General features: G+C 42.6%; 1 protein-coding gene across 2 annotated transcripts in view; it reads left to right on the top strand.

The window, feature by feature from the left end:
• Positions 1-24,747, top strand: part of GCN1 (GCN1 activator of EIF2AK4) — a 40,555-nt gene that overhangs the window by 2,259 nt on the left and 13,549 nt on the right. For both annotated transcript variants that reach the window (XM_042828790.1, XM_042828789.1), the window contains exons 3-41: positions 425-488; positions 1,049-1,180; positions 2,125-2,233; positions 2,773-2,871; positions 2,962-3,096; positions 3,544-3,612; positions 3,699-3,807; positions 4,201-4,275; positions 4,514-4,642; positions 4,868-4,918; positions 5,293-5,391; positions 5,673-5,846; positions 6,489-6,641; positions 7,359-7,451; positions 8,256-8,331; positions 8,479-8,638; positions 9,516-9,705; positions 9,837-9,961; positions 10,311-10,489; positions 10,666-10,759; positions 11,454-11,567; positions 11,651-11,849; positions 12,638-12,793; positions 15,546-15,727; positions 15,892-15,972; positions 16,461-16,604; positions 17,311-17,438; positions 17,601-17,790; positions 18,186-18,256; positions 19,056-19,221; positions 20,249-20,443; positions 20,617-20,863; positions 21,236-21,357; positions 22,006-22,120; positions 22,607-22,786; positions 23,139-23,359; positions 24,043-24,111; positions 24,265-24,403; positions 24,504-24,700. In XM_042828790.1, the coding sequence (XP_042684724.1) occupies positions 425-488; positions 1,049-1,180; positions 2,125-2,233; positions 2,773-2,871; positions 2,962-3,096; positions 3,544-3,612; positions 3,699-3,807; positions 4,201-4,275; positions 4,514-4,642; positions 4,868-4,918; positions 5,293-5,391; positions 5,673-5,846; positions 6,489-6,641; positions 7,359-7,451; positions 8,256-8,331; positions 8,479-8,638; positions 9,516-9,705; positions 9,837-9,961; positions 10,311-10,489; positions 10,666-10,759; positions 11,454-11,567; positions 11,651-11,849; positions 12,638-12,793; positions 15,546-15,727; positions 15,892-15,972; positions 16,461-16,604; positions 17,311-17,438; positions 17,601-17,790; positions 18,186-18,256; positions 19,056-19,221; positions 20,249-20,443; positions 20,617-20,863; positions 21,236-21,357; positions 22,006-22,120; positions 22,607-22,786; positions 23,139-23,359; positions 24,043-24,111; positions 24,265-24,403; positions 24,504-24,700 (5,231 nt within the window). The remainder of the gene's footprint in view (positions 1-424; positions 489-1,048; positions 1,181-2,124; positions 2,234-2,772; positions 2,872-2,961; positions 3,097-3,543; positions 3,613-3,698; positions 3,808-4,200; positions 4,276-4,513; positions 4,643-4,867; positions 4,919-5,292; positions 5,392-5,672; positions 5,847-6,488; positions 6,642-7,358; positions 7,452-8,255; positions 8,332-8,478; positions 8,639-9,515; positions 9,706-9,836; positions 9,962-10,310; positions 10,490-10,665; positions 10,760-11,453; positions 11,568-11,650; positions 11,850-12,637; positions 12,794-15,545; positions 15,728-15,891; positions 15,973-16,460; positions 16,605-17,310; positions 17,439-17,600; positions 17,791-18,185; positions 18,257-19,055; positions 19,222-20,248; positions 20,444-20,616; positions 20,864-21,235; positions 21,358-22,005; positions 22,121-22,606; positions 22,787-23,138; positions 23,360-24,042; positions 24,112-24,264; positions 24,404-24,503; positions 24,701-24,747) is intronic.

The following is a 24,747-nucleotide window of genomic DNA, read 5'->3' as shown; positions in this document are numbered from 1 at the left end:
TTGCCTGTTTCTCTCTGACTCTTTGCCTGTTTCTCTCTGACTCTTTGCTTGTTTCTCTCTGACTCTTTGCTTGGTTTTGCAGTGGTTCACGGAGTGTTGATATAAACCCACGTAAATATTTCCGTGTATGGAGGGAGCGTGTGCAGAGATTTTAGATGGTCATAATTAAAGCAACACTCTGATCAATCCTCTTGATTTCTCCCATATTCTGAAGGCGACTGTGGAATAGTGTGTTTATTGTCCTTGTTTAAAAAATACACATAAAACATGTATAAAAGAGAGAAATCTAAGTATGATCCTTGCAAACACCCTCATCTATGATGAAATCACTTCCTGACTGCAGTTGCAAAGTGCATTAAATATATCGTGTATTAAAGACATTGGTGATCGATAGGGAAATGTTCTGAAATTCAATCTGTTGCAGATCTTCCCGAGGGTGCAGTGAAAGGCCTTTGCAAACTCTTCTGCCTTACTCTGCACCGATACCGGTGAGTAACTTGATGCAGAAAGCTGTGTTATTCAATCTGTTAGTGTCAAGGCACTGATCAGTTAAACAGGCATGGAGCATCTGGAAATGTTAGCAGGCAGTGCTGCGTAAATGCCAGAAAGCTGATGTCTCCTAATGATCCTCTCAAGTTAGGTTTGACATTAAGAAGTTTTACAACACTGTGCTTTTGATTTTGAAATTAAAACTTGCATCCTGTGGTTCAGTTTGTGAGAATGCCCATCTCCATGTCCTTGTCCTGTTGAAGTGAGATGAGGTGTCCTTTAGACACACTTAGGCAGGGTTGCAGAAGAGAAGCTGCTCAGAGCCTGTGCGTTCCTTTGGAGCCTGCTGGAGTGTCTCCACATGGCTTCTGTCAGCTGGAGAAGGAAACGGAGCTTTCTGCCAGAACCTTCTCTGCTTTTTGGAACAGCAGGGATAAAATAACTGTCGGCTGCAATGAGAAAGCAGAGCCCTTTGTGTGCTGCGAGGGTTGCAACGCGTGTGGTGTGGGCAGGGTTGCAGGGTTCATCGTTCTACAGAGCTGTTCTTCCTCCCCACCAGCGATGCGGCGTCGCGCAGAGCCCTGCAGCTGGCACTTCAGCAGCTGGCAGAGTCCCAGCCAGATGCAACAGCAAAAAACCTCCTGCACTCACTTCAGTCTTCAGGGATCAGTGGCAAGGCTGGAGCTCCCAGGTGCGCGGCGCTTCGTGTGGAAGCACTTCTGAATTGCTGGTGCTTTCAGAATGGCTGTTAAAAAGCAATTTAAAGACTAAGTAGTAGCGACTAACTCAGTGTAACTGTTGTTATTTTACCTCTTTCACATCTTCTGTGAAAGCAGAAGGATTCTCTCGGTGTTACTGCTGGTGGATTTGGTCCAAGTTACAGTTTTACTTCTGTTAAAGCCTGAAGCGCTGAGGATAAACTCTTATGGATGCTCCTTCTCCATCCACCTCTTGCCTTCGGGCTGAGCAGAAGTGTAGCTTTTACAAAAGCACCTGATCTGGGTATAAAGGTCTGCAGGGTTACAGCATTTACCCTTCAGATGTCTGTGTCAGGTGGTTGGCGTTGTGCATGAGAATATTTGCTACCTTATCTCACTTGAAGAGAGATCAGAATGGGGGGGGATCCTCAGGGAGCTGAGAATTGGCTTCTGCCACCTGAAGTGGAGGAAGGAGAGGAGATTTTGGCATGGATCAGAGCTGAGCTGGGAAGGAATGCAAGCTGAGAAAAGATTTGGCATCTGTGGCTGTGAAGATGAGCAGCAGATGAGAAATCTCGAGTTACTTTTTGGGCAGTCTCAGTTGGCAAAGTATTTATCTCATTTCTGTAACGCTTCTGGAAAGATCAGAGAAAGATCTTTTCATTCTCAGCAGGTGAGATTTGGCCTCTTTTGTGCTGATCAGAAGTTCTGAGTGTTAAACATGCAAGCAAATAAGCAATCAAACCCCATCAGAGCTTATGAGCACCAGTTGTTTCTTCCACAAACTAAGAATTTAGCTGTACTTTTTTCTGCTGTAAAATGTCTTGCTGATGAGCTGACGTTTTGTCTTGGTGTAGATGCATTGGTTCTGGATTAGGAGGTGTAATGCATGTACCAGGAGCTGTAGATTTACCTCTGCCTTCTGTCTCTGCAACAGTAAGAGCAGTGGGTCTGCAGCCCTGCTGGCACTCTCCTGGACATGCCTGCTGGTCCGCACAGTCTTTCCAACGCCTGACAAGAGACAGGGAGAAACCTGGAAGAAACTGGTAGGTTCTTTTTGGTTTGTAGAAATGCCCTTTGGAGATGAGGACTTACATATTGCTTGTGTCTTCAGTTTGATGAAAGACTGCACATAATTCTGAATGTGACTAACAGCGTCACCTTAAAACCTGGGTTGATAGGATGCTTTTCTTTGCTTTCTGGTGGGTTTTGATCTCTCCCGTTCTTCTGGAGAAGGCAGGAGATGGGGCAGCCTTGCCCGTGCTCTGCACACAGTGGTGTGTAGCTGTTTCTAGGCTAGGCTGTGCTAGTGGTGCCTGCAAGGTGCTGTGTGAAACACACTGTTGGCTCCTTGTGCATCCCTGCCTTGCCTGTGATACTCAATCATATGGTATTAAGTCGCCTTTTGCTTTCTTTCTGCCTTCTTTGGTAAGCTCTTGCTGGGACCACGCTCGTAGCATCTTGAAACAGCCTAAGGTGTTCTTTGTAAGCACGTGGAGTTGATCACTGGCATCTGACGCTTCTGGTTTGACACGAGCTCTCTGAGAAGCAGGCCCATGAGGCTCTTGGCTGTTTCCCTTGGCAGGTGGAGGTTCAGTGTTTACTTCTTTTGGAAGTCTTGGGAGGCTCCCATAAGCAGGCAGTGGTTGGAGCAGTGAAGAAACTGAACAGACTTTGGAAAGAGGTGATGTATGCTTCATCTAACTTTATTCAGTAGCGATTCTAGTTTCTGTTGCATTAATGTGCTTTTTTTGTTGTTGTTGTTCCTCATCAGAACCAAGATCTGGTGGATCAGTACCTGTCTGTCATCCTTGGTCTTGAACCAAACCAGAGCTATGCTGCAATGCTGGGCCTTGTGGTACAGTTTTGCACAGCTCAGAAAGAGACTGATATTATTAAACGCCACAAGGTAAATATTCCTGTTGTTTTTGGGTTTTTTTTCTACCTTTTTATTGGGGGCTGGATGATAAGTAGCATTGCTTTTTGTCGTGGAGAAGCAGAGCTTCGTTATCTATCAATTCAGTAGGAATGCACTGGTTAAAATTGTGGAATGAATTTATAAAGCAGGTAGGAGATATGTGAGTCTGTGCTTTTACACAGAGTGCCTTCTCCCTGGCTGTAGGAATTACAGGCTGCAGCTGGCTCTCAGTGGGTTTTGAGTGTTGGGCTGGTGTGTATAGCAGAGAGCCCTGATCTCTGCTCAACTCTCTTATGTGAGGATGAGATCAAAGCTTCTGCTTAGTGGATGGGGCTGTCTTCCAGAGCAAAGTGGAGTGAAGTGTTGAGCCTGGCCAGTGGTGTGCAGAGGGCTGTGTAGGTTGTCTTGTGGCTGTCATTGCTGTTTTTGCTTGTTCAGAGTGCTCTTCTGGATTTCTACGTGAAGACCATCCTAATGAGCAAGACAAAGCCTCAGAAGCATGTGCTGGTGAGACATACTCTTACAGGCCTGGTTATACTTCTGTCCCACGTGCAGTGTCTGCTGCTGTGCTCAGCACTTTGTCCCCTTTGCAGGACAGCTGCTCTCCACTTCTTCGCTATATCTCTCACGCTGAATTCAAAGAGTTACTTCTGCCAACTCTGCAGAAATCCTTGCTACGGAGCCCTGAGAATGTAATTGAAAGTGAGTGTCATCACTGTACGCTGCTCTGCCAGAGTGCATGAGCAGTTGTTTCTCCAGAGTTCTGGAGCTGTGAGGGGTGTGCATCCCTCTGGACTATGCTTGTGGTTCTGTGAGCGTAGACAGGGGACCCAAGGGCTGGATGTGGAGAGGTGACATTTGTGGTGTTATTCCAAGAGTCTGGGTGTGTGATAGCTGCTGTTTGTGCTGAGGATAGAATTTCACAGCTGAGTGCTAAGAATAATCCTGAATGAATCTGTTGGTTGGGCTTCAGTTTTGGTGTTTTTCATCCCTACTGGCCCTGTCTGCTCTTGATGTGTACTGTGTGGAAAGATGTATTACAAAGATAACATCACTTAACAAAACATAATGTGACGTTATTTCTTCTGTCTTCAGCAATCTCTTGTTTGCTCTCGTCTGTTAACCTGGATCTTAGCCAGTATGCTCTGGACATTGTGAAGGGACTGGCTGGTAAGTGCTTACTTCTGGAGGGAATGATGAATTCAGAATAAGGCTTTCTTCATCTTTTTGTCTGCACCTATAACTGCTGGATTACTGGTAATGAGATTGATTTATTTGAGTGGGAGAACAATACTATAACTTGGTAATATAACTTAATATATAGGGCCACACTTAAAGATATATGCTTGTCTCATTGATTTTGTGTGGTTTGTAATAAGGATCTCTTAGTCTGTGCATCATGTTTTAGGTCATCTGAAATCCAACAGTGTGCAGCTCATGGATGAAGCAGTTGTTGCCTTAAAGAATTTGGCTCGACAGTGCAGTGATCCTTCAGCTGTGGAATCACTGGGCAGACACCTTTTTGCCATCTTAGGGGGTGAGTAAATTCTAGGTCAAGCAATGGAGGTGAACAAAGATTTGTTGCCTTCAGGTCGTTTTGTGTGTTTTATTTTCTGTTAGTTTTGGTTGTCTGTGTGATAAGGGTTGCTTAGCCAGGATCAGGGGTAACAAAGCTAGCATTTGTATTTCAGAGAAGATACTTGATGTAGCACGTGGCCATTGTCTGTAAGTCAGCTGTCACCTATTTGTTTCTTGTGGACAGGCTCAGAGGGGAAGCTGACAGTTGTTGCACAGAAGATGAGCGTCCTTTCAGGTGAGGATCCTAAAAGAAAGCTGCTTCTCAAGTGGAGCAAATCCACCAGGTGGCTGAATGAGGGAGTTCTGAGCCTTGCGTGGTTATTCTGAGTTAGCTGTAGGTAATGCTGTAGAGAGTTCTGGATACTGCAGGCAAATTCTTGACTATCTGTCATAAGCTCATAAGTTAAAATGTTTTCTGCAAGGAAGGTGACTGTATGCTGTGTAAAAATGAAGGCAGGGTTGGAGACAAGTGTTGGTTGGTGGTGAATTTGGCATCCAGATGTAGCAGTGAAATAGAGATGTTTGTGCAAAGACTGAAATGAGATTGTTTTGAGATTTTGTGGTGACTGCTTGAAGTTTGGGCATTAATGAGACAAGTCTTTCCTTCAGGGATTGGCAGCCTTAGTCACCATGTGGTTTCTGGATCATCTAGCCAAGCTCTGGCTGGAACTGTGGCTGAGCTTTTCATCCCCTTCCTGCAACAAGAAGGTGAAATCTTTTGCCTTTTTTGGGGGTTTGCTAAGCTGCTTTTATCTCAGGCAGACATTTTGTGTGGCCTGTTATTCAAGACAAATCCTGATTCTTGCCTGTTGCGTTGTAAAATCCATCGCACTGTTTTATTGAGTAGCCCTGTGGAGACAATGCTGTGTCTGCTAGAAGCACGTGCATTAATTTCCTCCCTCACCCCAGCCTTGTTACCTGCTTTCTGTTTCCCGTGTTCCTGTGCTTCATGCCTTTACTGTACTGATGTGGGCACTGTTACTTCCTAGTCCATGAAGGCACGTTGGTTCATGCAGTCTCTGTCCTGGCTCTGTGGTGTGTTCGCTTCACCACTGAAGTCCCTAAGAAGATGGTGGAATGGCTGAAGAAAGCATTTGGCCTTAAGACCTCTACTTCAGCTGTGAGGCACGCCTACCTGCAGTGCATGCTGGCCTCTTTCAAAGGTAAGGCTGTAGCTGTCAATAATTCTCTTGACTGTGGGCTAAAGAGAAAAGCAGTCAACTTTTGGACTTCTGAAGTAGGTGACTTTGTAAACTCTGACAAGCTTACGGCTAAAATGTCACCTGCAAATACTCCAGTGTACAAAATTGCAGCATCTTTTTACTTTCTTTTAGTATCATGTGAAGAGTTGCTCCTGGAAACATCAGGAACAACTAGATCAGTTCCCTGGGAAGTGAGGGTCGCAGATCAGTGAGATTCCTTGGCTTGTGACCATTTGAGATGCAACAGATGGTTGTAGCTTGCCAGGAATTTACTTTTGTTCTCTTAGAGAAATGTAGTCTTCAAAGTCAGATATCCCATAGTATGAACTACTTCCTTTTATGTCACTGAATTGCCATTTTCACCCTGTGAATAGAAATTGTGTTGGGATGAGACCATTTTACCTGTGACAGAAGGGCTGAAGTGGTTCTCACCTTGACGGTCGAAGTCTAATTCAGTCAGTGATGGGCAGATACTCTGGGAAATTCAGGGTCTTCTCTGTCAGTGTGTGGTTTGCTTCTTGCATCTTGCAACAGAAGAACCATTGGTATCTTTGGTAACGTGAAGGACTGTGTTTTGCAGTTTGTCTTGTTCTGTGTCCCCAGGTGACACGTTGTTACAGGCCATGGACTTGCTACCCCTGCTGATCCAGACAGTAGAAAAAGCAGCATCTCAAAGTACTCAGATTCCCATGGTAACGGAAGGGGTTGCTGCAGCTTTGCTGATCTGCAGGATGTCTGTCATTGAGGGACAAACTGGTAAGATGACAGAACATCTTGCAGAATCCAATATGAGCAGCTTCTGAGGAATAACTTTTTTTTTTTGACTGCATGCATGAAATGCCATTCCTTAATTGGTGCATTGCTTCTGCATGTAGAATCACTGCCTTTGCTAAACCAGGGAAGGCTGTGTTCTGATCTCCTGGTGATGTCAGTGGTGAACGTCTGCAGCCTTGCAAATTGCAGCATCCATTCACTTGGGGCAGCATTTCTCTTTCTGACAGAAAATTCACACAGACCTTACATGCTGGGACACGAATGAAGCTTTGAAAGTGTTACTTGCTTGCCATTTTGTACAAACTATCTTTGGAAAACAGCAGGACCAGATCTGAGCATTTTGCAAGAACTATCTGAATTCATTCATCTGCCAGGATATAAAATCCAGATGTGTTCTGTGTATCGAACGATAGACATCAACTTCCTCCTTTTCTTTTTTAGAAAGGCTTATCGTATGAAAGGTTAAGGTGCAGCAGATTTTATATTTCACAGGCATGCTGTAGAGAAATATCTATTTTTTTCAGCAGATGTTTTTTAGACTGTTTATAGTTCTGAATGAGAAATGAGAAGCTTTAAGCTGAAGGCAAGTGAAGCTAGAAATAGCTTCAGTAATGTCAGGAGAAAAAAACAACTGTATTTTGTGTCCCCTGGTAAGCTCGTTTGGTAAGCCCTGAATAGACATCTCTTCTTTCCTACCAGAGTCTAAGCTGAGTGGCTTCTGGCAGCTGATCCTGGATGAGAAAAAACAAATTTTTACCTCTGAGAAGTTCCTGCAGTCTGCTTCAGAGGAAGGTAAATGGTCAGATATTATGTATCCAGCTACTGTTTAATTCTATGAGCTGGTACTTAGGAGAGCTACCTTTGTAGTTAGCTCTTCTCTAAGCCTTAGAAACTTTGCCATGTTAACTCCAAAAATTAAAGCTGTTATTGTGGGAGTAAGCACTGTCATGATTTGTTATTGGTTAACAGTGAGCAGAAATATCCAGCTAATGTGTTGAATATCCTGAGCTACTTGATGCCTTGAATGTAGAAAGTCACCTGTGCCTTACTTAGTATGCATTATAACCTACCCTGTATTCCAGGGCTTTCTGTTCCTTCTCTTATGATATGATTGAATATTGATATACAAACTAAAGGGCTAATGATAGTGGAAGCTCAATTGATGGTATGAGATCAAATACCAAGGCTACAGTTCACATAGCATTATGCACTTTTGTATGAGTTCATTACACATTTTATTGTCACTGAAGGTGTTGCAGCAGTGCTTAGGAATTAACAGTACTGACGCAGTGAACAGGATGGTTATTATTTGGTTTGCTCTGTTATTTACACAAAAGTAGACACTCACTGGTTTGTGAAATTCTGCAGGAAGGAAGCCAACTGCATTTCTGTTAGCTCACAATTCTGTTTCTGGTCTTGTCAGATCTGAGCTGGACTTATCTCTAGCTTCACTGAGGAAGGCTTATGTAGAGGCTCATTTTGGACAGTTACCTGAATGTGTCCTGCTTGCTGTTTGTTCATTCTCAGGCTAAAAAAAAAATAAGTCTGCTTCCTTATGACATGACTTACTGCTTTAAATGTTTGTTTGTTCCCCAGCCATGTGCACTGTGCTGCAGCTGACCGAGCGCCTCCTCCTGGACCACGCGCAGCGGCTCCCCGAGAGTAAAATCCAGTACGTAGAGTGCACTTACTGCTACTGATCTGTGTCTGATTCCTGGAAGTTAATGCAGGTGGTGGAGAGGGAGGGCCTGGGACTTTGCACGGAATGCTGAATGCTTGGTGCTTCTGTTGCTAGACCTGTTTGTTGCTCTGTTTTCAGGCAGTATCACCGTGCCCTTGTTGCAGTGCTGCTGAGTCGGACCTGGCATGTTCGAAGGCAGGCCCATCAGACAGTTAGGAAGCTTTTGTCCTCTCTGGGAGGGTACAAACTGGCCTATGGGCTCTTAGAGGAGCTAAAAGTGGTTCTCAGCTCTCATAAGGTGAGTAGTCAAGAAGCCTCGTTCCTTCTTAGCTGTTTGTATGCTGCTGCTGGTCAGCTCTCTACCCTAGGTTTGCTGTTAGCATTGAAATACAACGTGCTAGGAAAATGGTTCAGTTCCAGCTTTGATTAAAAAAAAAAAAAGAAAAAAAGAAAAGAAAAAGAAAAACATTGTGTGATACCACTGAACAAGGTAGCACACCTTGCACCTTGCTAAATAGACTAAGTTGCATTAATTAGGTACTAAAAATTTAAGTTGAGGGAGGGAGGGAAGATTTAGGTTGGATGTCAGGGGGAAGCTCTTTACTATGAGAGTGGTGAGGTGCTGGAACAGCTGCCCACAGAGGTTGTGGATGCCCCATCCCTGGAGATGTTCAAGGCCAGGTTGGATGGGGCTCTGGGCAGCCTGGGCTGGTATTAAATGGGGAGGTTGGTGGCCCTGCATGTGGCAGGGGGATTGGAGATTCGTGATCCTTGAGGTCCTTTCCAACCCTGGCCATTCTGTGACTACACTTAATGAAGTCTTGTATTACAGATACTGCTTGAATAAAGTGTTTGAAGGATACTGAGTACAAGTAGACAGCAGAATTTGAACATATTCTAGCCAACTGTTCAACCTTTTCCAAAGTCCTGTTTGCTAAAAGTACTAGTTTTAGTTCTATTTTACTCCAGTATGCCAAATCTAGGACAGTCTCCATTCTTATTCCTTCCATTACTGTCAGCACTTTGCTTCCTTCCACTGTTGTCCTTTCTTTTCTTTGAAAACTGAAGGATTGCATTTTCAGAATGAGCTAAATTTTGATGTTATGTATGGTTTCACTCTAGGAAAGTTTGCTCAGGAAGGCTTGCTGTGATGTTAATGATGAATTGTCTGCTAGGTTATGCCTCAGGAGGTCCTGGTGATGGAGTCGGGCGAGCTGTCGGAGCAAGGAAAGACTTATATTCCTCCCCGTGTCCTTCATGAGGCACTGTGTGTCATCTCAAGTGTAGCTGGGCTGGGTGTGGATTCCTTTGAGACAGAAAAGCTGGCTCTGGAGATGCTGCTGGTGAGCCATCATCCATCTCTGGGTAAGTGAAGGGATAAGTTCGCTGTCGTGGGTGATATACCTTGTTTTGTTTCGTTTTTAATCCTGCCTTTTTGTTCAGTTGTATTTGCAATCTGCTTTGTATTTATTATATTTGCTTGTTCTTCATGCTAGTGGCAGTACAGCCAGGTCTTTGGCCAGCCCTCCTTGTCAAGATGAAGATAGATCCCAAAGACTTTATTACCAAACACCTGAATGACATATTACCCAGACTCACTGCCTACGCTCCAGACAACCAGGTGAACTTCTGCTTTTCCACTGTTAGCATGAGGATGTGTTTTTGAACAAAGTAATTTTTTAGTGGAGTCAAGTACCAGCTGGCCTGTAAGGAAGGAGGTCTGCCTGTGAGTTAGGGAAAAGGCTGTTCCAAAGAGAAGGTCTCCAGTGTAAAAACTACTGGGATTTAAGGTGGAAGAATGTGCTAAGTAGAACTCTAAATAAATCAATGGTACCTACTGGATGAGGTATTAAAACTTGAAGGATGTTGCTATCAAGGAATATGACATTGCCTGCTTCATCTGACATACTCTTAAAACAATGTCAAAGAATACTTATTACATGGTTTTTATCTCTTTGTTTTCTTGGTAGTCATCTATGAATGCAGTGGGATCTCTCTCTCTGCTCTCACCTGGTAGAGTGCTCCCCCAGCTCATCAGCACCATCTCAGCATCAATGCAGAATCCAGCTCTGTGTCAGGTTACTCGAGAGGAATTTGCCATCATGAAGACACCGGAGGGAGAACTGTATGATAAGTCTATAATACAGAGGTAGGACTTGTATAATTTCTCTTCTCTGTGAACATGGAGATTGATTCCTTCTGGCATCTAGCTTATGGGTGAATGGATTTGTCAGCTGCTCTTTTTCTGGACAGGAGTTCCTATATTTCTATGCCTGAATCTTAATTCAGAGCAGTCCTGATTCATCTCTGAACTTCTTTTCTCAGTGCTCAACAGGATAGTATGAAAAAGGCTAACATGAAGAGGGAGAATAAAGCTTACTCCTTCAAGGAACAAATCATTGAGCTGGAGCTGAAGGAGGTGAGTTGGTGGAAAGCAGGAAGCCATTAGTGATGATTGGGACAACAGGTATCTCATCTGTTTTTGTTGCATGGCTTGTGGCATGTGCACAGTGTTGGGAAAGATTATTTGAATTTCTCTTCTCTTGTAACTTATTTGTATCAATTTCTACTCATTCTGATGATTTATGAGTGTGCTTACTTGTTGGTAGTACCTGGTTTTACCTCTTCTTCAATGCATTTTGCATGTCTGTCTCAGAAAGAGTTGTTAAATAGATGCTTTGGTCTTGTTGACAGCCAGCAGTTGTGTTCAGTCTGGCCAGAGCAGTGTGTGTGTTGGGGGAAGGATTTGATGAAAAGAAGGGAACAGGGTTGATTGGAGTATTCCTTTTTCAAAGATTGACTTCTTTGTCCTGGGGAGAATGTTATGTCCACCCACTGTAGGAAGAAGCAGACAGCTCTCTGATGATAGAAAATAATTTTTGATCAGTTGAAAGCTGGGAAGAACTAATGTTATGCTGCCAGTAGAACACTGAAGTATCGCTGACCTCCTGATCTCCATTTGTGTCTTCAGAGTGATATGCTTGGAAAAATATTTTCATACCATTTTAAAAGTAAATTGTGAAAAATAACGTGTCCAACTTGTTCCTCTTTCTCAGTGAGGGTACAGTGTTAAGAGTTCCCAGTTGGTGATGTCCATGATGCACTCTTTGCAGGAGATAAAGAAGAAGAAGGGGATAAAGGATGAGGTGCAGCTGACTAGCAAGCAGAAAGAGCTGATGCAGGCACAGCTGGAAAAGGAATCCCAGATAAGAAAACGACTCAAGGAGGTAAGTGTTGATGACAGTTTTTTTGCCAGCTCTGCAGCTACCAGAGTAATTTATGGTAGTCACCCACGTTGTTTTCCTTACAGCTTGATAATGAACTGGAAACAGCCTTGGGACTGCTGGACACTGTTATCAAGAGAAAACCTCCTGGTCTAACTCAGTACATCCCCAGTCTCGTTGGTTCCTTTTTGCCACTTTTCAGATCGCCTTTGGCTGCTCCAAGAATTAAGGATCCTTTTCTTTCCTTAGCTTCCTGTGTCATGCCTGATCGACTTAAAACCTTTGGTTAGTATTTGCAGTTGCTGTTTAAGGGCGGGGTACCTTATTTTCATAGCAGGGTACTCAAAATCCTTACTCTTACGTGGTGTGGATCATTACCAAGTACCAGGGGAAAAGAAAACAACGGGGAGGTGACTGTAACATCCCAGTGATCCTACTGCTACATAGGTTCTGGTTGAAAGACAAGTTGTCCACTCAGGGTGCAGCTGATCACACTGGGATTGTGGCTCTTCTGGAGAGCTTGGAAGTTGTGAGCATAGCTGTGATAGCCCTGAGGACAGGACAGGTGATGCTGACTTGGGATCAACAGCTATGGGTGATGATAACGGTGCTGGCAAAGTGGCAACGGCTAAAGATTTCAGTGGGATATAAGCTGCTCAGTTACTTATGGTGTCTTCTGAATCCAGTGCTCTGATGTCTGTTACAGTTGCTGCCTTCTCTGCAAGATTTAAGTCAGTGCATGCAGGGCTACTTTCACACCTTTGGGCTGACCCATCCTTGGAGAAGTTTGGAGGCACTGAAATTTCTTGACTGCTGTTGCAAAGCCAAAAGGATTTGCTTCTGGTTAGAGGGAACGCACAGTAGTGTTCATCCAGCAGTAGATGTAACTGCTGTGAAGGAAGATGTCCCCAGTTATCCTTGGGGCTGTGCTTCCTTCTCAGCACCCCTTCTGCAGCCTGGGCTGTTTCCCAGAGATTTGTTGGAGTTCTTCAGTCTGTTTTCCTCAGGATTTTTTTTCTCAAGAAATGTTTGGTTTTAGTCCTCTCATGGCTTTTTTTGTTCTTTCATTCCAGGTACTTTAGTGAGCCATGTGACCCTGCGCCTGATGAAGCCGGAATGTGAACTGGATGAATCGTGGTGTCAAGAAGAGCTTCCTACTGCTCTCAGCAGAGTAGTTAGCTTGCTGCATGCCCACACCATTCCTAGTCGAACTGGCAAAGGAGAGGCAGGTAAAAAATACTGTAGATCTTACCTCTCCACAATATCTTAGTGAACTGTTTAAGTTTGGGTGGTTATATATTTAATAGGGGAGAGTGCCATTTTATTTTGTCCTTCTAAATTGGATTAAGTCTATTTGTAGACATGAGAAACTGTGCCTTCCTCTTTTTCTGGTGTCAGGAGTAAAAATGATGTTATAAGAACGTCAAGTGTAGAAGTGAAATAACTTTTTCTGTAAATGATTCAGACAGAAATAATAGCAATGAAATTAAAACTCATCTTTGCTGAAGAGTTCTTGCATTTCAACACCACTTGGTGTAAGTGATTTAGTGAGACTAAGTGGAAAGATGAAAATAATTGCTTGTTATCTGTGATCTCAGCAGTGAAGTGCCTGTGGCCTCTGCTTCTTTGCTGTGTACTACTGCAGTTCATGAATATTTTATTCTGGCATGGTTGCAGAAGAAAGAGTTCCTTCCTCTCTTGTAACATGAGGGCAAGCACCAATGTTTTTGCAGTGCAAGTATAGTGATGTGAGTTAAAAAGAAGCTGTTTGTTTGCTCGTTTTTGATCACGTGGTTCAAATCCAGATCCATTCCAGAATTTGCTTCATGATGAGATGTGTAAATGCTTGTATCACTACACAGAAATAGGCAATAGTGCAAAAAGGTGGGTAAGTCTTGTTTTGGAGGAAGGGATGGCTTAGCCTGTCTTTATAAATACGGTGTAATGATAGAGGTGATAAATCCATGCTTTGGAGCTGATTGCTTTCAAGCTTAGTCAGAAACTGCTCTGGTAGGCAATTTGTAACATTTTAAGGAAATTTAGGATTCCATTTGCTTCCTTACCCCAGGAGTTCAGTCATCCCCTTACAGTTCTGTTGTCAGCTCTGCAGCTGTGTGACTGTGGCACAGATAATCCTCACTGCTGGGTAGTAGCAGTTGACCATGCTGAGCACCACTTCAGTGCTAAGCATTTTGCTGATAATTCAGTGTCTCTGCTGTGATGTTTATTTCCATAGTAAGTGCAGATTCATTAACATTTGAATCTGTTTGCTTGCTTATTTCCAGAAAGTAGCACAAGTATTTTCAATGTTCCTCCTCCTGTGTGTATTTCCTAGTGTTTACTGTCTGATTTTCTTGTTTGTATTCATTTTACTTCCTCTGGAGGAAAAAGCAAGTAGGTTTGCTAATACTTTATTGGACAACTCAAATTCTATTTGCAAATAATATTCCTGAAAGTTCTTAAAACAATTCTGTGTGCAGTCTTACAATGCTGTTCAGTAGGGGTTAGTTCCTTTGGTTACCAACAGACCTCAGAGAAACCAACTGTCTTTGTAATGTTGATGGAAAGAAATATCATTCATTGCTGACACGACAAGATACAATTCAAAGCCATTTCATATTGATCAGAAACAGCTATTATGTGTTAAGAGAACATTTATCTTCTCAGATAAAGCCTGCTGCATGTAGTGGGTCTGTTGCTTAAGCCAAAAAATCTGGCCAATAATTGGAGGGGGAAAAAAAAAAAGCAAGTAAAAATTCCTCATCTGAGGGTTTTTTTTTTTTTAATCTAAAATATTCATGTTAAGTAGTTGAAAGCTCACAGTGTGTTTGGTATTGAAAATTTCTCCCTTGAACTACTTTTGCAGTATCCATGCCCTACATAAGCTGACTAATACTGCAGTGTTGTATCTGCAGTGCTCTTCATCTGCATCTTAGAAATTCATGATGTGACATGCTCTGACAGCACAGATAGGATGTTGAAGCACCCCTGTTCTCCAGATATCCACTGCTTTAGTTTTAGCAATATATATAAAAATAATTTCTCCAGCAGAATCACAGAGGTATGCGTTCAAGAATGTATTTGATAATGAACTGTACGTGTATCCAGATGGTGAGAGATGTTGAGAGCTTATCTGAAACCAGGAAGAATTATTCGTTCTTCTGTAATGTGGTCTTTAGATTTTCCTTAGACTTTTTTGCTTTGAACTAACTGGATTATTGGGATTAGCATTTGTTATGCCCAATAGCCAACTCCCTGTGAGAAGGAAGGATCAAAGTCTGTAACAACAGGAATCCAAAAGTTTTAATTTTTTCCAAGGAGAAGAGAATTTGAGCCTTGTACCAGCATTAGAGAAGCCTCATTCTCAGGAGTCCGAGTGAAGGCTGGAGGAACAGGTTAGCTGGGTTTGTAGGAAGTGTTTGAAGGGAATGGGGCTGGCAAATGAGCTCTTATTTTGTGACAAAGCAACTTTAACACTGAGTTAGTTAAATTGTGTCGGATCCCTGTGTGAATTCTCTAGCTTAGAATAAAATTGACTTTTTTTTTCAAATTTAGTTGAATTCATCTGAATTCTCAGAGAGTGCACATTCAAACAGTGTAATTTAAATGCTAGATTTTCAGTTTCAATCTTGGTGGATTTAATTTTGTTGCCTCCTTCTCCAAGTACATCTAAGACAGACAAAACCAAAGTTTTGCATGTCTATCTACGTAGTACAGAAGGTTGAAGGTGGCCATATGTGTTCGAATCTACTAAAGTGCACATTTTCATAGAGTCTTAGAATGGTTTAGGTTAGAAGGAGCCTTAAAGGTCATTTAGTTCCAACCCCAGTGCCATGGACAGGGTTGCCAACCACTACATCAGGCTGCCAGAACGCTGTCCAATCTGGCCTTGAAATCTCCAGGCATAGAGATTGATATTAGTCAGTATTTTGAAATAACATTGAACAGCTCTGCTTACAGGATTGTTTCTCCTTTTTGCAGGTGCTGCTCCATTATCTGCTCCAGCATTTTCTTTAGTCTTTCCTCTCCTAAAGACTGTTATGACTGAGACATCCCATGACAGTGAAGATAAGGAGGAATTCCTGGTCAAGATTCTGCAGATCCTTACAGTTCATGCTCAGCTGAGATCATCAACGAACGGCCAGGCTTTGCTGGTGGATGAGGTAAGTGAGAGCTGTCAGTTAACAAAGTAAGATTGTTTGATTTCTGGCCGTGTGCATCAACCTGTTTTTTTTATGATGGTTCTTAAAAAAAGGAGTTCCATATGTGGGTGAAGTGCTCTGGAGTCACAAGATATAAGGCTTTTTCTTCCCACCTCCTCTTTCAGAATGGCCCAGAGTTGCTGCCCCGAAGGGAAATGCTGCTCCTGCTGACCCGAGTGATAGCAACAGGCTCTCCACGGTTACAGGTGAGTCTCCAGGAGTTCTGCCTCAGCTACATAAGCATCTAACCAAGGGAAATATATCCACCTGACTAAAAAGTCTGAGGATGGTGGTTGATATATATATTCTTCATCTCCTGTGTTTACAGCATTTTTCTTGGAATAAAATATTTGTAATTTTTTTTTTCCTGTAGGTTTTATGCATCGAATGCATTCTTCAGTTTTCCACAGGTGTTGTTTTATTTCCCCTCTAAGGCTTTGCTCAGTCAAAGACAATCAGTAGTTACTCCCCCAAGTGATCAGCAGTAAAGTTTATTCTAGGGACGGGAAGACCAGTAGTGACAAAAAGGCCAAGGATTGGATTCAGCTCTTCAGCTATTGTTGTCATCCTGAAGCCTTGTCACTGTTCTTTCAGAATTTCTTCTCTTGTGATAAAACTCACATCCCACCCTGTGCACGCTTTGATGAAAAGAGGGCGGTGGTGGAATCTCTAATACCTACTCATGACATTGCAGGTCTTGGCTTCCAATGCACTGACCTCCGTGTGCACAAGTAGCAGTGGAGAGGAAGGCTGTGCCTATGCAGAACAAGAGGAGATTGATGTGTTACTTCAGGCCCTGCAGTCTCCATGCATGAATGTTCGAGATGCAGCTCTCAGGGTAGGTGGAAAGCATTCGTGGTCACACTGAATTCGTTGACGTTTGGGAAGTGAGTCTGCTCCAGCTCTGTTGGAGAGGTTTCAGCTATGCTGAAGGCCAGTGGGCAATGTGTCTGCAGGAGGAGGCAGTAGCTATGGAGCAGTAATTGTCTTAGTAGTGCTTCCTGAACCAGATTTACTCTGGGTCTGTTCACACCTTTATTTTGTTAATAGCACTGTTACAACAGCTTAATATTTTCTATTTTGAACTGCATAGAGCTTAGTTGTAGAAGGAGAAAGTCAAAAAATTGCTTTTTCTGTATTGGGCCTGGTGTTTTTGGAAAGCTTCAGGCTCAGTTCAAAGAAGATAAAAACATAAAACCCAAGTGTACTCTTTTTTTGCTTTGCTGTAAAACAAAGTTCTGCTCAGCTCTCCTGAAGTAGTTTCTCTGTACTTAGAAGCAGAAAAGACTGTAGTCACCAGAGCACAACCTAGTGCCTACTTGTGCCTCTGCACATGGAAAATGGAGCACTGTTCCTAAGTTGTATGATCTCAGCTATTCTCAATGGAATGTCTTTGATCAGCACTGGCAGTGTGCTGCACATGTGGACGTGAATTCTGACACTTCTGAGTAAAAAGAGCTTGACTTGGCAAAAGCTTTAAGTGTTTTAAAGCATCTGTTTCTAAAATCAGATATTTACGCTGATTCTCCTGTAAATTAATTCAGGGACTGATGGAGCTACAGATGGTTCTTCCAACCCCAGACAGTGATGAAAAGAATGGATTAAATCTGTTGCGTCGCCTTTGGGTAGTGAAGTTTGATGTGGAAGATGAGATTCAGAAACTGGCAGAGAGGTGAGAGTTTTTTGTGGCTGGTTAAATCTCTCTCCTTGTGAAGCTTCACAGGCAAGGAGTTTGCCTCCCAAAGGTGGAGGGCAGCTCTGGGTCAGCCTTATACTGCATGTAGCAGTGGTTTCAGTAGCTGAAAGGTGATTCATCGCCTCTGTGTTGCTGCAGGTTGTGGGAGTCCATGGGTCTGGAAGTGCAGCCTGACCTCTGTTCTCTGCTGATCAAAGATGTCATCTACCATGAAGAGGCAGTGCGACAAGCGGGTGCCGAAGCTCTTTCCAAAGCTGTGGCTCAGTATCAAAACCAGGCAGCAGAGGTTATGAATAAACTTACAGAAATTTACCAGGAGAAGCTCTATGTAAGTCTGCTTGTCCCAAAGGGTTGACAGGCCCAAGCTTGTGCTCTATGTTTTATGTTTTAATAATCATTTTTCCTTTGGTCTGCCAGAGGATATGTGAAGCTTTCTGTTGCTGTGTTTGAGTTTGTGATAAACTTTAATGTATCTATCCTCAAGTTACCAGCAAGCAATGGCAGCATTGCACAGTTGGATGATATGCTTTGGGTGATAGAAGATGACTGTGGCATAGAGCCATGAGGGCTGCTCTTGATGCAGAGCTAGCTCTCTGCTTTGCTTTTCTCATGGTATCATATCTCTGCAGTTATTTTCAAAATGGCATAGCAAGTATGCTTTGCAGCATCCTCTGTGTATGTGTCATTGAAAAAGGCATTCTGATGAAATTTTCCTCCTTGCAGAGGCCACCTCCAGTTTTGGATGCCTTGGGACGAGTGATATCTGAATCACCACCTGACCAGTGGGAAGCAAGGTACAGTTATCTTCAGATTTCTCTCAGCACTTCCTGTCCATTCAGATGCAATGTTCCAGATTTGTATTTATACAGTCAGGTGGTCTATAAATACAGGAAAGTTCAAGGAGCAAAATGCAGGTTTATTAACTTGCTGTGTTCATAGTTCCTTCTGGAAAAGAATATTTGTGCCTCTGAAGCAGGCTGTGCACACCAAATTGAGGTGCTCTAAGTTCCATCGAAATATTGGATGCTAGATTCTCTGTGTCCTTTTGGTAAGGGCAGACCTGCCCTATTAGTCTCTCTGAATCTGACTTACCTTACTGGATTCTCACCTCTGTATGGGCAATTGATTGTTTCAAGAGTAGCAAGCATCAGTGATAGCCTTAATGAACTGAACAAATATCCAGTTTGTGTAATTACTTTTTGTCTACTTCTGTGCCCTATACAGATGTGATTGCAGCACATCTTGTTTGCTCTCTTAAATTAATCTCTTTACTGCTGATGTATGCTGCTGTACAGCTGCTGTACTTCAGCAGTAGATGAAGTGATCCTAACATTTGTCTACGTGTTGGCCCAAGTATTTGTAATGCTAAATCAGCATAACAGCCATTATGTGGCTGAAGGGTTGTTGTTCTTTCGGGAACCTGCAGCATGGAGTTATGAAACAAAACGCGTGTTGCTCGGACACTGAAACCTTTTGATTTCATACTGTCTCTCTCTTAATTTCTGTAATGAATTGCTGACAGCAAGAGTGATTGTGACCTCAAGCAAAGGTTTTGGAAGGTCAGTAAGCTCACACAACTCAACATCTTTACAGGTGTGGCATTGCTTTGGCCCTTAACAAGCTCTCAGAGCATCTGGACAGTTCTCAGGTGAAGCCACTCTTTCAGTTTTTTGTGCCAGATGCTCTGAATGATCGCAATCCTGAAGTCAGGAAATGCATGTTAGATGCAGCTCTTTCGACACTCAACACTCATGGCAAAGTAAGTTTGAACACTTCTTTCTCTATCAGTGGGAACAGGTGGAACGAAAATGTAAATACTGTACTGAAGCCTATACGTAACCTTTTTTTTTTTCTGGGAGTGTGTTGTTGCTTGTAACATCTGAACCTTTCGTATAGCATGGACTTCTTTGTGTTCAACAACGTTCTGGTAGCCACTAGTGTTGACTAAGGCTGTTATTCTTGGTTATTGCTATAAAAATAAATAGGCTTGAATTAACAGGAGTTAATATGGTATATAACTAGAGTAAAAGAAGTGAAATCATATCACAGATCTTTTAATTCTGGGAAGGTGAGATTTCCCTTTCAGGTGTTCTGGGAAGCAAAACTTGAAAGCTTGCTGTTGGTTGGCTTAATGAAACTGCAAAACAACTGAAGCATCTCAGAGAGCTGAAAGTGATCTCCATCGTGACTGTCAGCTCTTCTCCAGCAAAGTGTTAAATGAGGGAGGTTTAGGGAATGTAAATTGTTTGGCATGTGGTTTCTTTATATGTGCCAGCCACCTCTTTTGGACAGTGCTCTACATTCCTGTACCTCAGTGTTTGCCCTTTTTTCACTCGTGTCTTACAGCTGCCTTTATGACTTCTCCTTAGAGGTGAAGACCAGTGGAGTGCTTTTGTAATATTTGGTCTTCCCCTCTGTTTCTTAAAAAAGTAATGAGAGGTTTGCTTTACCTTCCTGATCTTTCTTTGGAAATAGAGCAAACAAAAAAGCAGGCTCTGATGTTTAGGCTAGCAGCTTGCCTGGAAACTTGCATTACTTCTGGCAGAACATTGTGCTGATGGGTTTGGGCATCTGATTTTTTAAGAGCTAACTTGTCTCTAGCAGGAAATATTTGTTGTCTGTCAGAATGGCTCAAGATTTTATGTGATGTGACATATTAAATGAACTGTAAATACTGTCTGATTGTTTGGTTTATTGGCTCAGAGAAGATCAAACAAGTCCACTGAGCATAGCAAATCTCATTCTGAGTGGACTCCAGTGGCAAGTTCTGTGGTTTTGTTTTTCAGGACAATGTTAACTCTCTCTTGCCAGTGTTCGAAGAATTCCTGAAAAATGCTCCTAATGATGCCAGTTATGATGCTGTCAGGCAGAGTGTGGTCATTCTGATGGGCTCACTGGCAAAACATCTGGACAAAAGCGACCCTAAAGTGAAACCAATTGTTGGCAAACTGATTGCAGCTTTGTCCACACCATCTCAGCAGGTGGGTGCTTTCTTGGAGGAGTTCCCACATTGCATGTAGAGGCAGGTTAACACTGTGATGTCAGAGAGATGAAAAATGGTTCTAGTGACAGGAAGTTCTCACTGTAGGTGCAGTCCAAGAGGAAGTTATGTTAGTTACGAACATTTTGTGATCTGATATTTTGAATTTTACAGGTTCAGGAGTCGGTGGCAAGCTGTCTTCCACCACTGGTGCCTGCAATTAAGGAGGACGCAGGAGGGATGATACAGAAGCTAATGCAGCTGCTTTTAGAATCTGATAAATACGCCGAGCGCAAAGGTGCAGCTTATGGACTGGCAGGCCTGGTGAAAGGCCTCGGCATCCTTTCTCTCAAGCAGCAGGAGATGATGACCACACTGACTGATGCTATCCAAGACAAGAAGAACTTCCGGCGGCGGGAGGGTAAGGAACAAGAGCTTTTTGTTCTGAGTGCTTCGCGTTTCTCTTATTTCTTCTACCACTGTGACTGTATTGACCCGACCCCTTGCATTTGTTTTTTCTGTATGTAGTTTACAAAAGTGTGCAAAATAGGAGATGGGGACTGTCATGATACACTGATTGTGTATGGCATCCTAAAATCGGTCTGCGTACATTATGGTGGGAGGTTAACTGGTCCTAGACAATATGCTTGCACCCATCCCTCCTGTTTTCAAAGACAGGTGTTGCAAGGTGGGCTTCTGCCTCTTGAAAGACAGATGTATAATGTAAATATGTAAATATTCCATCCCATCCCCTTTAAATCAAGTGTTGTCTTCTGACTGTCTTTTCATTTAGGGGCTCTGTTTGCCTTTGAGATGCTCTGCAGCATGCTTGGAAAGCTCTTTGAGCCCTATGTGGTTCATGTGCTACCTCACTTGTTGCTTTGTTTTGGAGATGGGAACCAGTATGTGCGAGAGGTAAGACTTCAAATTTTGAGAATATGCAGTGTTAGGAGAAAGCAGAAATTGAGGATACGAATACTGCTTATAATGGACAAATTGAGAAAGTGACATTTGCCTTGAAACACCACTAATATAACTCGATCTTAATAATGGAAAACATCTTATTTCAATGGCCATTAGAATCATAGAATGGCTTGGGTTGGAAGGGACCTCAAAAATCATCACCCTGTGCCACAGGCAGGGTTGCTAACTGCTAGATCAGATACTAGAGCAGGATACTTGCCCAGCATTGCCCATCCAACCTGGCCTTTAATGCCTCCAGAGGCATCCACAGCCCATCTGGGCAGCCTGTTCCAGTAACTTAGTGAAAAACTTTCCCCTGACATTTAATCTGAATCTTCCTTCCTTTATTTTAAAACCATTCCCTCTTTGTCCTATCACTATCTACCTTTGTAAAAAGTTGATTTCCTTCCTGTTTATAATCTCCCTGTAACCATTGGATGGTCTTAATGAGGTCTCCCCACAGCCTTCTCTTCTCCAGACTGAACAAGGGCAGCTTCCTTAGACACTGGTTACATGAAGGCTTTGTTCCCATTGCTCTTTGAGGGAGAAAGGAAAACATGTGATGTGACAAACCTTACAAGTGTTCTCTTCTCCTTGAAGGCTGCAGATGACTGTGCCAAAGCAGTGATGAGCAACTTGAGTACTCATGGAGTGAAGCTGGTTTTGCCATCACTTCTAGCTGCACTAGAAGAGGAATCTTGGAGAACCAAAGCTGGTATGGACCAATATCTGACAGACGTGACTGAGAGTAGCTTACTCTTCCTTTTGCTGTCATTCTCCTTGCTTGTTCTTTCCTCCTTAATGATGATTTTGATAGTTTATTGTCTCATAAGGGGACTGGAAACTTATAGCTGTAGAAATAAAAATCAGTTTCCTGACACATTTGAGCAAATTCTTCTTCCCCTAGGAGATATAAGAAGCACTTTTTATCCCTCATCTCTCCAGAAGTGTTTCAAAAAGTGGATGTTTCTTTCCTATCCACAGCTTCCTTAATACAAAAGCAGATAATATTTTTTTATTTTCAGGTGGCACAGAGTGACTTAGTGCATTTCAGCCATTGTGTGTGTTTTCTGACTGGTCAGACCACTTGTATATTTAAATTTGACACGTATGTAATCATCTGTTTGCATCTCTTCTTAATGCTTTGTATTACTTTGTGATTTTTTTTTTTCCCCTTTCTTTTTGCATATTTCTTGCACAGGGTCAGTGGAACTGCTGGGAGCTATGGCATACTGTGCTCCCAAACAGCTCTCCTCCTGCTTACCCAATATTGTGCCAAAACTTACTGAAGTGCTCACAGATTCCCATGTGAAGGTGCAGAATGCAGGTCAGCAAGCTCTCAGGCAGATTGGGTCCGTCATCAGGAATCCAGAGATCCTTGGTAAGAACTGTCTGTATCTCTCATGGCTAACAGCAGTCCTGACATGACCACAGTTTGTAATAGCAAGTTTTATCTTCGTTACGTTTGGGATTAAATCTGAACCTCTACAGAAATGAAACTGCTCCTAGAACAGTATAGCATGAAAGCTTCACAACAGCTGTCAGCTTTAAAGCTTTTCAAATACTCCCTTCTGCTTTGTCATTTAACATTGATAGGGTTTTCTCTGTTCCTGTGCTTCAAAATGACTTTAAAGGATGTAAGACAACCTGTGAGAGAACACCATCTCACTCTCATGTGCATTTTCGGTTTACGTACAACTAAATTATTTTCTCTCCCTTTAAAAAACACTCAGCAATTGCTCCAGTTTTGTTGGATGCTCTCACTGACCCCTCCAGAAAGACCCAAAAATGTCTGCAGACTCTACTGGATACCAAATTTGTCCATTTCATTGATGCTCCATCCTTGGCACTTATTATGCCAATTGTTCAGAGAGCTTTTCAAGATCGTTCCACAGACACCAGGAAAATGGCTGCCCAGATAATTGGGAACATGTACTCCTTGACTGATCAGAAGGTACAGTACCAAAAAAGCTCTCCATGTGCTGTGTTTACCAGGTAGAAGATAACAGGAAAGCACTTAAGATAGACAGGAGTAGAATCCAAGCAGCTTCTTTAATTAAATAAATGTAAATGAACGGAAAGTGGCTATAAGTACAGTGAAAATTCTGAGGTGCTTGAGTCTGTTGGCTTTGTACTCTGCTCATTTAAGTATTACCAGATTTATCCCTGCAAAAAAGTCTTTTTATTTTTACTGTCAACAAAATAACAAATAAACAAGCAAAACCACTACAGGTGAAACAAAGATCAATTGCTTACAAATGGATCCTGGGTTTGTTTAAAAAGTATTTGTAGAACTTCACCATAGGCTGCAGAACAGTGTTTAATGTTTGTGCTGATAATCTCTGTATTTAAACCCTGTGTAAATGCCAAGAGTGTTGGATTTTCCTTAGGTGCAAATTGCTGGGTTGTGAGCAAGCATCAAAAAGGTTTTGAATGGTTTGGACTTTGTGTTGTTTCTTGTACTTAAAGAGCAATTAAATGTGCAATCATTTGCAGGATTTTAAAAGGAACTGATTAAAACTCTTAAGAATGTTAAGAATGATCCCTAATAATAAGGGATGCCCTTTACATAAAGATGATTTAGGTTTCTTGCTAGGTTTTGAATCTAGTTCTTATTCTTTGGGCTGTTTGTTTCAGGATCTGGCTCCTTACCTACCCAGTGTGACTCCTGGACTGAAGGCATCCCTGCTGGATCCTGTACCTGAAGTAAGTCTTTTCATATGAATACAGTTAGTCTTTCAGTCCATGATGTTGGGCTTTGTCCTCATTTTCTGTAGAAATGTAATCAGGCTGGCATATCTCAGTCTTAGTAACTTTGATAGAGTATCTGGCCAATCTCTTGTTCCTCTTGTCTCTTAGGTGCGTACAGTGTCTGCAAAGGCACTGGGAGCCATGGTGAAGGGCATGGGAGAATCATGCTTTGAGGATTTGTTGCCTTGGCTGATGGAGACACTGACATACGAGCAAAGCTCAGTGGACCGATCTGGTGCAGCTCAAGGTGAGGACGACAGGGTCTGAACACTGAGCTCAGACTTTCCCCCATTAAATCAGCTTGATGTTTCTTGAGTTTGTCAGCTCTGTTACTTTTTCTTCTCCAGGTCTGGCTGAAGTGATGGCTGGTCTAGGGGTGGAGAAGCTGGAGAAACTTATGCCAGAGATTGTAGCTACTGCCAGTAAGGTGGATATTGCTCCACATGTACGAGATGGTTATATTATGATGTTTAACTACCTGCCAATTACTTTTGGAGACAAGTTCATTCCGTATGTCGGTCCCATCATCCCTTGTATCCTTAAGGTATGTAGCAGAAACCTGAGGGGTTTTATTTATTAGAGGATAAAAAG

This window comes from Centrocercus urophasianus, unplaced genomic scaffold (genome assembly GCF_019232065.1).
Source record: "Centrocercus urophasianus isolate 14NV4802_14NV808 unplaced genomic scaffold, USGS_Curo_1.0 seq_30, whole genome shotgun sequence".
NCBI lineage: Eukaryota > Metazoa > Chordata > Aves > Galliformes > Phasianidae > Centrocercus > Centrocercus urophasianus.
This window is presented reverse-complemented; position numbering and strand designations above follow the sequence as displayed.